The sequence below is a fragment of the Camelina sativa genome, chromosome 1, assembly GCF_000633955.1.
Source record: "Camelina sativa cultivar DH55 chromosome 1, Cs, whole genome shotgun sequence".
NCBI lineage: Eukaryota > Viridiplantae > Streptophyta > Magnoliopsida > Brassicales > Brassicaceae > Camelina > Camelina sativa.
Window position 1 is genome coordinate 1,165,622 of NC_025685.1, and position 14,574 is coordinate 1,180,195.

At 33.3% G+C, this 14,574-nt stretch overlaps 3 protein-coding genes and 1 pseudogene across 3 annotated transcripts; all 4 read left to right on the forward strand.

Moving 5' to 3' along the window:
* LOC104792137 overlaps positions 1-491 on the forward strand; it is a 1,152-nt pseudogene extending 661 nt beyond the window's left edge.
* LOC104792218 (probable sucrose-phosphatase 2) lies at positions 635-2,830 on the forward strand. The gene is made up of 8 exons (XM_010518352.2): positions 635-800; positions 888-1,187; positions 1,292-1,393; positions 1,496-1,690; positions 1,780-2,070; positions 2,155-2,341; positions 2,421-2,467; positions 2,539-2,830. Exons 1-8 carry the CDS (start codon positions 741-743, stop codon positions 2,623-2,625), a joined length of 1,269 nt encoding a protein of 422 aa, XP_010516654.1. The 5' UTR covers positions 635-740; the 3' UTR covers positions 2,626-2,830.
* LOC104792307 lies at positions 2,988-4,492 on the forward strand. The gene is made up of 2 exons (XM_019244184.1): positions 2,988-3,772; positions 4,111-4,492. The coding sequence occupies exon 2, from the start codon at positions 4,128-4,130 to the stop codon at positions 4,371-4,373; it is 246 nt and encodes an 81-aa protein (XP_019099729.1). The 5' UTR covers positions 2,988-3,772; positions 4,111-4,127; the 3' UTR covers positions 4,374-4,492.
* On the forward strand, positions 6,597-14,089 carry LOC104792363 (fasciclin-like arabinogalactan protein 16). The gene is made up of 2 exons (XM_010518531.2): positions 6,597-7,797; positions 13,864-14,089. The coding sequence occupies exon 1, from the start codon at positions 6,726-6,728 to the stop codon at positions 7,701-7,703; it is 978 nt and encodes a 325-aa protein (XP_010516833.1). The 5' UTR covers positions 6,597-6,725; the 3' UTR covers positions 7,704-7,797; positions 13,864-14,089.

Genomic DNA, 14,574 nt, shown 5'->3' on the forward strand with positions numbered 1-14,574 from the left:
GCTCTTCAAAGATAGCTCCATGGACTTTGACAACTTAGAGCTCACCGACACAAATGTGAGTTGAGATTATCTTTTTATAAGTCTAAAAATAGTAATGAGTGATTCTTTTGTAATTGTTGGTGGTTGGATCAATGATGTTTCAGGTGGTGGATCACACGACACATTATTTCAAGAAGGATGATGGAGTCATCTTCCAATTTGAACACCAAGAGGATCCATCTTCTTCCTAGCTCAAATCCTTTATCTTATCAGTGTGTGCTCTTATGTTTGTTTTTGCTTGCTTCTGTTCTCATGTCATCATGTGTAATATATGTATGCAACAAAACACCAGTTTAAGTTTGTTTCCATTGCTCCTTTTTCTCCTAAAATCCACCTGCTGGTGTAATAATTTCTTGAATTGGTTCTTTGAAAAAAGGAAACCAAATCTTGAATATATTAATGAATAAATGTTTTGTTAACATCATTCATCATTCGATGTTTCTAGTAACGAATATTTTCGTTATTAAAGTATAACAAAAACGAATATACGTGTAAATTTATTCGTATCCGTTGCCCGTTGGATATGTTACACGTGTAATCATCTTCTTGGATCGCACAAAACCAAAGGCCAAGAAGAGATCGTCGATCCGAATTTGAGGTACACATAAACATAACACATTCGTTTCGATTTCAGCATCATCATCTCCTCCCCTGTGACTGTGAGTGTTCCCCGTTCGTCGACGGCATTCTCACAATCAATCATGGAGCGGCTAACATCACCACCTCGTCTTATGATTGTATCGGATCTTGATCATACTATGGTAAAGATTAAGTCTTTTACACCTTTTGGCTACATATATATATAAACAAGGATGATTTGATTGATTGATACATGTGTGTATGTGCAGGTGGATCATCATGATCCTGAGAATCTCTCTCTGTTGAGATTCAATTCATTGTGGGAACATGCTTATCGCCATGACTCGTTTCTTGTTTTCTCAACGGGGAGATCACCAACTTTGTATAAAGAGCTTCGAAAGGAGAAACCTTTGTTGACTCCTGATATTACAATTATGTCTGTTGGAACTGAGATTACTTATGGTAACTCTATGGTTCCTGATCATGGTTGGGTTGATACTTTGAACCATAAATGGGATTTGGGTATTGTCAAAGAAGAAGCTTGCAAGTTTTCTGAGTTGAAGCTTCAGGTACTCACTCTCTCACTGGTTTTACAAAAGTTTCTTCATCTCTCTCTAGTGGTTTACTCAATGGTTACAATGTTGACAAGAGTGTGTGAATTGCTGATTTGTAGGCTGAAACTGAGCAGAGACCACATAAGGTTAGCTTTTATGTTGATAAGAGTAAGGCTCAGGAAGTTACTAAGGAGTTATCACAGCGGTTTGAGAAACGTGGGGTGAGTTTTGCTTTGATTATGCTATCCGTAGCATCTGAGCTTTTGTGTTGTCTCTTTTGAGGTTTTGTTACTTAAACAGATTGTTTATGTTGGTTGTTTCAGTTGGATGTCAAAATCATTTACAGTGGAGGTATGGATTTGGATATTTTACCACAAGGTGCTGGAAAGGGACAAGCCCTTGCGTATCTGCTTAAGAAGCTGAAGACTGAAGGAAAGCTCCCTGTTAATACTCTTGCTTGTGGTGACTCAGGAAACGATGCTGAACTGTTTAGCATTCCTGATGTTTATGGCGTCATGGTTGGTTTTTTGTCTTCAAATCATGTTTAGCCATCTCTCTGCATTTCGTTTTCATATCGATGTTGAGATCTATTAGTTTGTTCTCCCAGGTAAGCAATGCTCAAGAAGAGCTGTTGAAGTGGCATGCTGAAAATGCTATAGACAACCCAAAGGTGATCCATGCTAAGGAGAGGTGTGCAAGTGGGATTATAGAAGCCATTGGTCATTTCAAGCTTGGTCCAAATCTTTCTCCAAGGGATGTCTCTGACTTCTTAGAGTGCAAGACAGAGAATGTGAACCCCGGTCATGAGGTTGTGAAGTTCTTTTTGTTCTATGAGAGATGGAGACGGGGTGAGGTTGAGAACTGTGAGGCTTACACTGCTAGCCTCAAAGCTTCATGTGTAAGTATTGTAACATAGTATAAAGTGATGTGTTGCAGTGAGATAATAATATATCTGACTCTTGTGTCAAACCACTTATTACAGCACCCGAGTGGTGTGTTTGTCCATCCATCTGGTGCTGAAAAATCTCTGAGAGATACCATTGATGAGCTGCGCAAGTACCATGGAGACAAACAAGGGAAGAAGTTTCGGGTTTGGGCAGATCAAGTCCTTGCAACAGATACTACTCCTGGGACATGGATAGTAAAGCTTGATAAATGGGAGCAAAGTGGTAAAAGCCTTATTGCCTAAAAATCCATCATCCTTAATATATAACCCATGAAAATGTAATACTATATTTTCTCTTGCAGGTGAAGAACGCAGATGCTGCACAACAACTGTCAAATTCACCTCTAAGGTATGAGATTGAGTAAATAAGAGTTGCCTCATCGAGGTTTCTTGATTGATTGGGTATTGTGGATTGTGCAGGAAGGAGAAGGGCTGGTGTGGGAACATGTACAGCAAACATGGTCGAAAGAATCAGAGGTGAAGGATGATAGCAGCTGGATCATCTGAGTCACCTCATCCCTCTGCAGCAGACTATGGCCTCTTCTCTTTCGCATCTTATCATCTTCTCTGCCATAAAACGCTGAACCTTCGGTATAAATAGACACGAGATTCGATAAAACGTCGTCTTTTCAATAAAACTTGGATCTCAAAACTCATTCTTATTTCTACATCAGTGATCTATATCTTCAAGTTAACTTTTACTTTTCTTTAACTACTACACTATACAAACAAATATAGTATATGATAGTGTCCATTTGCATAAGACTCGGCAATTTTTTGAATTGGTAAAGTCAATTCATTAACATTGGATTGATGGATTCCATGGGTTGGCCAAAAAAAAGAGAGTCTTTGAATGGTCAATTAGAATAGCTTCTGATTTTTGTTGTTTAAGTTGTATGTATTGGACAAATCAAATTCTTTCTTCACAAATAAAAATCAAACGATTTGGGAATAACTTTCTTGGTTCACTCCTCATAATTTTCTTGTTTCTTCACAAAGCTTTTTTATATAGTATCTTTTTTTCCCCTTCTTTGGTTTTCCAAAAATTAATATTTTAGAAATTTTGTATTTACAAAAAAGAACCACACAGGATAGGCTGGTTGGTTGGTTGCTACTGTTGTCTTTAAGAAAAAAAAACAAAGAGATGTGTACTCAATTAATGCCTTGGAATATTATTGGCCACAAGTAACTTTATAACTTATTTTGACAATTGTTATGTGAGGTGATTAAATTTTTTTGTTACAATAGCCTAAAAAATCATTTGCATGTATCTTACTCGTTTGTTCAACTTTATAACTGACCAAAATGAACTTAACTCTATTTAGAAATTACTTTTTTTCTGATATCTTGGAGTTTAGATTGTTTCATATAGGGAGGCTCTATGAAGAAAATATTACTATTCCACTTGGACTTAGGAAAAAGATCATTCCTAATTGGATTAGGATTTACAAATCACGGTAATCCTTTATAAAATAAGTTATTCACGTCTTAGAAAGATATAGCAAAAATTAAAGAACGAAAATCCCAAACCCTAAGATCAAGAAGTGATTGATTGTGTCACCAACAAAAATCTTTTAACTGTAGAAGAAACGAAGACTCGTGCAACAACATATCCCAGAGCTAATCTTCGCAACACAAGCGTTCCGCAGTTGAAGTAAGTAGTACACAACCTCAACTTGTTCTATAGTTCGTCGATATGTGTTTAGTATCTACACTAGTCCAAAAAGAAAAAAAATTCCTGATTCATATTTAATTCTTTACATAGTCCACCTTCCATTTATTACCAAACCTTCCACTTCCATGCCTTTATTTATTTTTCTTTTGTTCTTTTTCAAGTTTTCAACTCTCTCTATTATAACTGTTTCATAAGTTTGGAAAAGAAGAGAGTCATCATTAATGGAGAAAACTGTCAACACAATGCTTCCCTTCCTCGAAACTCAGATCATGTCACAATATCCTCTGATTTATAACATCTCTCATTTAAATTAACAGCAACCAAATCTCATAAGATGGAGAGCTCAGTTGGGTTTATGACAGTCTTTGCTGTCTCCGGAAGCGTGGTGCTCCTTGCAGCTCAGCTTCACAAGCGTCTCCTCTCTGATTACATGGACAAGCTCGAACCTCAACATACTAATAAGGAAAGCAAGAAAAAGAAGAAGAAAGTGAGCTTTGCTGAAGATATGGTAGAACCATCAGGGAACAACGAAGAGTATCGCCGGAGTTTTCGCAAATCAAAGTTGGAGGATCGATCTTGAAAGCAGAAGAAGAAGAATCCCACAAATAGAGTCAAGTTGTATAACAAGTCAACATTCAACACAATAGTTTTTTGTATAAAAATTCCCTTTATTTTTTTTTTTGTTTCTTTCTAATTTGGTATTATTTCTACATCGCTACATACCCCATTCAATATTTTTTTTTTTTAAATGTCAAATTGTGTCAATGGACGTAGATGTGTTGTTAATGTTCTGAATTCGTATCCACTAGCGTGTTAATTGGTACCAGCGAGGCAGCCAAATATGCAACATTAGCTAAAAATTCGAAGTTGACAACAACCAGTTTTGTTTTCTCGTTAAAAACAATAAGGGCTTTCCGGACAAGCCCAATCGTATTTGGGACTTTCACAAAAGCAGTCTTACCCGTGGCATATTTTTTATTTGTTTATCGTTTTCTTTTTTACAGCTTTCTTATGAATTATAGTTTTTAGATCGAACTCTAAACTCTTTAGAGTCGGTTCAAACTAACATTTAACCATTTCATAGTTTTAATTTGGACGGTAACACAACAAACGATCCCCGTTATAATAAAACGGAAGTACACAACTTTGTTTTGTATACTATATAATTTTAATAAATAGGTTATAGATTAATTGATAGATTAATTGGTTTCAAGTTAAATAGTTGGTGCAACCTTAATTTATTTTCGAAATAATTTATTACTAAAGCACGTAGTTTCCAAAAATCTTAAAAGAGAATATTCCAAATAATCATTTGATATCATCTAATTTACCATATTAATTTTCTTTATTAAATTATTCATCAAATAAAATCTTTTGATATCTAACTTAACATATTAATTTATTAATTATTATATCACCAAGTATACTCTTTAGTTTTTTTTAATACAATCCATCAAAAGAAAAATTCTTCTTTTAAGAGTGTTTGAATAAAACAGGTTTTTGTGATGATTTTCATAATAGCTTAGGTATTCGAAAAAATCTTGTACGCTTTTGGGGTAATAAAGGATGAGGAAAAAATCCACAAATCAAATGAGCAAGGTGGAAACCTAGAGACGATGACGCCATGAGAGTTACAAGTGATTCTTTATGTCCAATCGATTAATCTTTCAAATTTTACTAAATAGACTACAATTCTGTTGTCCAACAAAAAAAAAAAGACTAATTTGATTTTGGAATAGTGAACCGACGTGTTGATGTCCAAATCGGTCACAATTAGAGTATTTTAGTTTGGTAAAAAGGAGGTTGAAGTTCTCTCTATAAATCAGTGCCAAGACACAAAAGGACGGGTTACAAATTGATTTAGACGAGTTACGAAATAAGAGACGAGTACAATGGACAAGCTGTGAGCTCGTCGAATCTAATTTTGAATGAGTGAGATCCTTGTACTTGCTATCCGTATTTTTTCCTTTTTCGTGATCCGTTTGCTCGAAGGTTTTATAGGGAATCATGTCGGTTCGTCCACCGAAAATACCGAAATGCCCCTTTTTCCTTGGAAATTTATTTGGGCATTTTCTGGACCGGGCTCATTGTTAGGATGTGGGCTTACCCCTAACACGACGGTCAAATAATGATCGGATCCACGTATAGTAGTGGCCGAGAGCCTTTAAAAAAGTTTTTTTAGATTATTACTTTTGCTAACAAACCACCAAACGTTTTTGTGTCTCTATGGTTTTGTAAGACCAAAACAAGTCTGACAAACTTACAAAAAGAAATCGCTACGAAAGCATTGTATCAATAGTGATGCATAATTACTAACATAATAAAAAAAGTCGAGATGCAAATCATATTTAAACGTGACAATATATATTGTCAAATAGATAATTTAACCAATGTCAATAGTACACATTGGTGATTCGCAGCTAATTATTAGTTTTACAATTGTTGTTTGAGACGTACGTCATAGATTTTGCAGCCAAAACAATCTGATTTGTTCTTTATTTCTAGAAATACAAAGATAGAAAGTGTTTACTTCAAGTGAAGTTCAGATATGGACCGAGTCAGAATACGACACGAGGCTTCCAAGACAGAGACCACAGTGCTGAGTTGTTTCAACAGAAGCAAGTAGGAACCTTTTGTCTGTAAGAGAGTCTCCGAGTTAGGCATCAGCTGACACGACCATACCTTTGCTTCTCAAGTAGACCCAACTTTTTTTTTACCCTCACCAAAAAAATATTAAAAACAAAGCCAAATAAAAAAGCCACCCACCCAAAAAATAATATTTTTAATGAAAGAAAGAAGAAACTTCACATCAGCATCAGAATCTCTCTCTTTCTCTCTCTCTCTCTCTCCTTCTTCACAAGCAAAAACACCAAACCCAATTCTTCTTTCTTCATTTTGCCGACACTTCTTTCTTCTCTCTCTCTCCACCGTCATGGATTCCTTCTATGGCGTCACAAAGCTCCTTCTCCTCCTCCTCTTAGCCGTCTCCATTGCTACCGCATTACCCGATAACAAACCCGTACCAGGTCAAATAAACTCAAACTCAGTCCTCGTAGCTCTCCTCGACTCTCACTACACAGAGCTAGCGGAACTAGTCGAAAAAGCCCTCCTTCTCCAAACCCTCGAAGAAGCAGTTGGTAAACACAACATCACAACCTTCGCACCACGCAACGAAGCCTTGGAACGGAACTTAGACCCACTCTTCAAATCTTTCTTGCTCGAACCAAGAAATCTCAAATCGTTACAGTCTTTATTAATGTTCCACATTCTCCCTAAACGAATCACTTCTCCTCAATGGCCTTCTCTCTCTCACCACCACCGTACTCTCTCCAACGACCATCTCCACCTAACCGTCGACGTCAACACTTTAAAAGTCGACTCGGCAGAGCTCGTCCGTCCTGATGACGTCATCAGACCCGATGGTATCATCCACGGTATCGAACGTCTTCTCATCCCTCGCTCTGTTCAAGAAGATTTCAACCACCGTCGTAGTCTCCGTTCAATCTCCGCCGTTATACCAGAAGGAGCTCCTGAGGTTGACCCAAGAACCCACCGTCTCAAGAAACCAGCTCCAGCCGTCCCCGCCGGTTCTCCTCCTGTTCTTCCAATCTACGACGCTATGTCACCAGGTCCTTCCCTAGCTCCGGCTCCAGCTTCCGGACCCGGTGGTCCACGTGGACACTTCAACGGCGAGGCTCAAGTCAAAGATTTCATCCACACTCTCTTGCATTACGGTGGCTACAACGAGATGGCTGACATACTCGTCAATTTAACTTCTTTAGCCACAGAGATGGGTCGTCTCGTGTCAGAAGGATACGTTTTAACCGTTCTTGCTCCTAACGACGAAGCCATGGCTAATTTGACAGAGCCTTCACCGTGTCCGAATTTGACAGATCCATCAGCTTCTTGAGCCAACACTTTATGTGGGAATCTCAATGAGTCGTACTTCACTTTCCCAAATCTCCGTACAGCGTTGTACATGCTCTCTTCCGTTTGGTACTCAGGTATGATGTGGTAATACATAATCTGTTCAGGAGCACATGGCTCGCTTAGCTGGTCCGTTGTGATCTATGACCACATGGATATATATGATCAAGGTGTTCAAGTTAAAAAGAAATTATTGGGCTATGCATACCCTAAATCCTAAACATTTAAACTCTAAATCTTAAACTATGACCACATGGATTGCTTATCATGGATTCGGTAATATAGTTTTACTATTGTTTGCATCAAAATATTTTTGTTTTTATTTTTTTTATGAACATCCAAGCATATCCACCAAACTATGACCACATGGATATATATATGATCAAGATGTTCAAATTAAAAGGAAATTATTGGGTTTATGCATTTAAACCCTAAATCCTAAACTATGACTACATGGATAGCTTATCATGGATTTGGTAATATGGTTTTACTATTATTTACATTAAAACATTTTTTTTATTTTTTTTATGAACATCCAAGCGTATCCGCCAAACTATGACCACATGGATATATATGATCAATGTGTTCAAATTAAAAGGAAATTATTGGCCTATGCATGTAAACCCTAAATCCTAAACATTAAAACTGTAAATCCTAAACTATGACCACATGGATTGCTTATCATGGATTCGGTAATATGGTTTTACTATTGAATAAAGTTTGATAGTCTAACTTGAGGAAAGTATTCTCTTTTTAAAAGAATAATTTCACAAATCATAACTAAATCAACAACCTAAATTGCAAATTCTCTAACTCCCACCAAATTACATCCACCAAAGAAATCTAAAATCCAAAATTAAACCTTTCTACATCTGAAAAGCATCATTCACTTATTGTTCAAATCAAACATCAATCTAATTATAGTTTGAAGTTGAGAGATAAAGAGAGGATGGATAAGAAGATTGAAAAATGAAAGTGTATGAGATAAAAGAGAGACAAGAGGATGGAGAAGAAATGGTTGAGTTTGGTAATGAGAGAAAGAAAGAGATAGAGACAATTAGAGAAGCCATGGAAGGAGAAGAAGTTATAGGTAAGGGAGAGAAAAGAGTGAATCTGGCTATTGGTGTTTTGATAGAGTGGGCGAAGGAGAGAGAAAATATTAGAGAGATGGAGATAATAGAGTAAGAGAGAAGAATCGTAAAATAGTAGTTAGATGTATTCAGGACCGGCCAGTGAAATTTGTGGCCCAATACAAAACAATTACTTTTTAATGAATTTTATAGATAAAAAAATAAAACTGAAACTAAATCTTAAAATTTCGGAAAATGAAGGCTATTTTTGCAATAAAAAAGTAGATAAATTTAAAACTTGAGGCCAAATCTATAACTTTCATAAAATTGAGGTCTATTTTTGCAGTAAAAAAATTTTTTGAAGCCTATTTTTGTTACTAAAAATCAAAAAAAAATATGGAGGCCCAACACCCATGTGTCATAAAATGGTTGAAGGGCCGGGCCTGGATGTATTGTTGTTAATAAAGTTTAAGTTAGAGGGTAGTATAGTCAATAAACATATAAAAAGTATAGCAATAGTTAGAAGTGTGTAGGTGATATTATTTGTAGAAAAGTGGGTGTATATGCAAAATATCCTTAATACTATCACTAGAAATTATTTCTGTACTAATTTTACAAACATAATAATAATGCAATATCGAAATCCACAAGAACATTTGTTAAAAACATTATTAACCTCGCATCGTTTCGTTTTCATAGATTCAATAACTAGTCTACCTATATAACAATGTAAGTACTAAGAAATCACTTTAACATTAGATCTTGTATGGTTATGGTATGTGAAGAATCAAAATCTTAGGAGTGAGTACTAATTCATGTTCTTTTTTTTTGGGGGGTTCAGATTTAAGCTTGTAAACTGTAGTTCATAGATTTAAAGCATAGTCTCATATCCACCACAAACATGTCCCGAATACGGAGGAGCCCACAAGGATATTTGTATCTGACCTTAATAAACATCAGCTGTAAAGGAAGACCCCACAAGGCTCTCCTTTGACATTTCTATTTGCACAACTCCACAACTCACCACTGGTCTTCTCTTCAAATTCACTCATATCACATCCTCATAATATATGTTTACAGTTTTGAGTTCAACACATTAGAGAACATCTGATTGGACTAAGTAAAATTTAACGAGAGTCATTTCACAAACTTCCTCATATAAGGAGAGATCTTGTTGGCTCACATGTTCTTCTCCCATCTCCACTCCCTTGAATTCACGGTTTCATCTTGATCCCCGCTTTTTGTTATCTATTCGGTTTATTTCTTTCAACGTGGTGTGGCAACATAATCTAAAACTTCTAGACCCACAATACTTGAACTCCTAAAATATAACCCAAACCCGACACAAATACTCTAACACCCAGACTTAAATATAGGTACGCAAACAATTTGGTAAAATAATAAAAGCGAAGAGTCGCGCATAGTGCACTTTTATTCTTACATACTCCATCTGTCCCACAAAGATTAATGTTTTGGTATATTACACATTTTAAGAAAACAATGATTATTGAGTTTAAATATATTTTTTTATTTGACTAAAAAAATATTATTTAATTTTAAACCAATAACAATTTAAAATTTTAAATATTTTCAATGATTACTTCTTGAAATTTACAAAACTTCAATTTTTGTAGGACAAAAAATATCCCAAAACATCAATCTTTGTGGAACAGAAGGAGTAGTAGATAATAATGTCTACAAGCATATGTTATACATTTTTATTCTTAATTTTTGGATGAAGCTCTATTACAAAAGTTGGCCATTGATCCACCTTTTGAATAGGATCGAGGACTCTTCTGGTAGATACTCTGGCGTGTGTCCACATCCCTAAAGTCAAAATGCCCAAAACAGTTAGAAAATTAAAGACGTTTCACTACAATGAGATGAAAATAAAAATGATAGGTTTAAATGAGAAAACTTGCTTTGATAGTAGAAAATGTCATCTTATTTGCATAAGTTCTGGTGTATCTGTCGAAAAAAATGATATTACGTGAGTTTAATAAATTTATGATATGATGAGAAATTAATGAACAAGAGTAACATAAACCAATATGTACCCAGCGATTTGATCGTTTATCATCCAAGGCTTCCAATCATGAGTGATTGAATAATTGAGAGATTTTATCCAGGTTTGAGTTGCAATGGAAGGCAAAACCATATCATGATCACCACTGTTCAGCATAAACGACACAAATTTTATGAGTACGTATACAATCTTTAAATTTATAGAAAACTAAAAGTCTAAAACCATATGTTAACTTTTTATCAAACAAAATTTGTGCTTCATATCATTGTATTAAAATATAAGAATATGTTTTTTTTTTTAAATTGACAAAAGATAACTAGTTAGAGAAATAAAAATTCAAATTTATTTTTGTAAAAATCATTTTTTTATATGTCGTAGTTTCATAAGTTATAATTTTACTTCATCTAAAACTAATTTTAAATGAGTTAAATTTTTTTGAAAGAAAACGCAAATAAAAATACCAACACTCTCATCAAGTAATAAAAATTCATTCCTATAAGCTCATTCTTTTACAAATTTTTATTGTTTTACTTATGAATATATGCATTATTTTTAAAAATATTAAACATAGGTATTACTCAAAAAACCCTCTAAGTCATCAATTTTTGCATCTTTACCCTCTATTTCCAAAAAATGTAAATAAAACAACTAAATCTAGAAGGTACAAAATATAAGCCTTACGTGTATTTGTCTAAATGCTTTCATGGTCATATACATTATAGTTTTTAAAATTGTAAAAGTAAATTGGATTCCTTGTCATGAAGGCTTTAATTTGATATACTATTTTTTAATATTTTACAAACTTTACCATAAAAAAAAAGAGAGGTTATATTGCATACTATTTTTGACTTCATATGATTGATTTACATTTTTCGAGATAAAAGGCTAAGTTGCTAAAATTGGTAACTTTCAATTTTGTGTGTGCATAAAAGCCGCTAATATTTTCATCAATTCAATTTTATTTTTTTATTTTTTTAGAAAGTCAAGTAAAAAATTATAATATATTGATAACTTAAACTTTATCCAATTAAATTAATCTCAAAGTTCAAGTTTCAGTGATTGTATCTATATTAATATTTTTGAAGTACATTTTGGTTTACGCCCTTTAAGTTTTGCTTATTTAATTTGTTTTATTTAAATTTCGTAGAAACTCAAATAATAGAACTATTTAAATCGACCTAATTTGATATGTTTATTGCCGTAAATAGCTTGACAACATCTATACATTTTGATTTTCCAAAAATAACTCTACGCATTAAATTTTTAATCCCATAAAAATCTTCAAAACTATTTTAATAGATATTTAGAGACTGTATGATCTCTTAAATTTAAATGACACAGCCGAATTTGAGTAACAAATGATTACAATCGCAATAATTATTATAATATTAATAAAGTTCATAAAAATGGAAATCCAAATTTAGAAACTCAATAATCGGGTATATTTAACTTTAGCATCAAAAAATATATTTAATATAGTATATATCGCGTTAAGAAACTGAATATTATTCTGCGATAATGTTATCAACTTAAAGAGGAAAACACTAAAATCTCTCTTTTATTGCTATGGATCGTAAACTCCTTGTTCATCAAGCATTTTCTATGTATAAATATCAACTTCACAAACGAAATACAACACCCACAACCAAATCCACTAATATGAGGGTTTTGAAACACGGGTTAAACCACTAATATGACGGTTTGTTGTTATATGGCAGGACATGTTATTAACATAACGATTTGAATTAACATTAGTATAAATATAAAATATTATTATTTCGGTTTTGAAACACGGGTTAAATCTTCATTTAATTATTTGGTCAATGCTGTTAAGAACAAAGATTTAGGGAATTATTCTCTTATATTATTCTCTATTCCATAGGATACAACATATATATGGATACAATATTAGGTGTAGGGTTTATACTAATAGACCGATAATGGGCATCCATACAACAAAATAATTATTTATAACAAATACCACTAATATTAGAATATTAGACATATTAAATCAGGTTAATTTAACTAAAATTTTATAAAACAATTAAATCGTTGGTAAAATTGTGACTTAATCCGACAATATCTTATAAATTACATATTTATGTATTTATTTCCCCTATTATTGTTCTAATAATTGACAATCCAAACAAAATTATTATTTAAATAAACAAAACAAACTAATTATAAAAATCATATAAAAATTAAAATGTTATAATTTTTAAAAAAATTGTATGAAATGAAAGCTCAACCAGTATGGTATGGTATTACCTGAAGATTAGAGACCGGTAGCCCTTAATGCTGTTATTCACATGGTATGGTACACTGCTTATAATGTTTTTATCGTATGGTATCGTATGATTATATCGCACCCATTCCACTTTGCTTCCCTGTATTAATAGATTGTTCCAAATTTACATTATATAAAAATTCTTTATAAAAAATAGATTATACAAAAAATTAATATGATATAGTAATTGATTAATGATCTTTAATTAAGCTTGCAAATACCTTATTGATTTGAAGAGCTTTGCGAACGCTCTCTTTGTTGGCCCAGCGTTCGAAAAGATAATACTTATAATACTGCATAATCAACCTTTTCTTATTTGAAATATCATAAAACTGACTCTCTTTTTTTTTTTGAAATATATATCTCCACTCATACTGTACATATGAGATTCGTTTATTTTAATTCGATTCCTAGTTTTAATAACTAAACTACAAGGATTGATTAACAACTCTATTTTTATTTTTTTATACAGAGTAGATGACTAGGTAAGATAGATACACTGGCCAGTAATAGTATATCACAATCTCATTTAACATTAAATTAACATGTTTACTTAGATATTGCCTATCTATACTAAGGACTTTGATCTTTGATCATGAAGTAATTGCAAAATATGGTAGAGTTAATAATATAATTTCATCATACTAGTTGCGTAAACATCTTCGCTTTTATTTGTTTTTTTTTTCAATTACTTTTCTATTAGCCAAAAAAAAAATTGGTAAAATACTTATAAAGCAATGAGGAAATATATTTTGTGTAGGATTTTGAAAACAGATGAAGTCAACTTTTTTACATGGGTCACTAGATGGAGGAAAGATGTGTTACTTACAAAGCAATCGGGAGCTATATTTTGTGTAATTGTGTCATCACAGTTTGGTATTAATATCTGATGTATATTTATTTTGTCAGTGCACTGTTTTTTCAACTACCTAATTGAAAATATTTGTGCACCTTTTTCTTATAACAAAAAAAAAAGCATTCGAATGTTTTAGGTGAGGAGCAAACGTATGTATGTGGGTCGATGCCAAAACATAAGGTTCATATCCAAATGGAATCATCTAAGATTCGGTTATTGAAGCATCCTCCTTTTCATTTGTGTAAACTGGTTTTACGGGACACGATCCACCAGTAGATATATAGTGTATTCGATTAGTTTTTTTTTTTTTTTTTATATGTAGTGCGCGCACCACCACACATAGTTGGCTCTTTTGGCCAAACCAAATCGGCCTACAGTTTGTAGAAGTTGTCTTAAGTTGAGCTGAACACTCATGATTTTGTTTTTTTTTTCATATGGTGTCAATATGAAATCATATTTGTATATGTTTACAATTACACAATTTCCATCATAAGGTAGGTAGCTACGCTTTATTGCTTTGCTCTTTTGAATTTTTGATATTTTCTTTTTTTTTTGTAAAAGTGTCTAATAACAAAAGCAATCAACGTCAAAATTTCAGAATCTTCTCGTGTGACG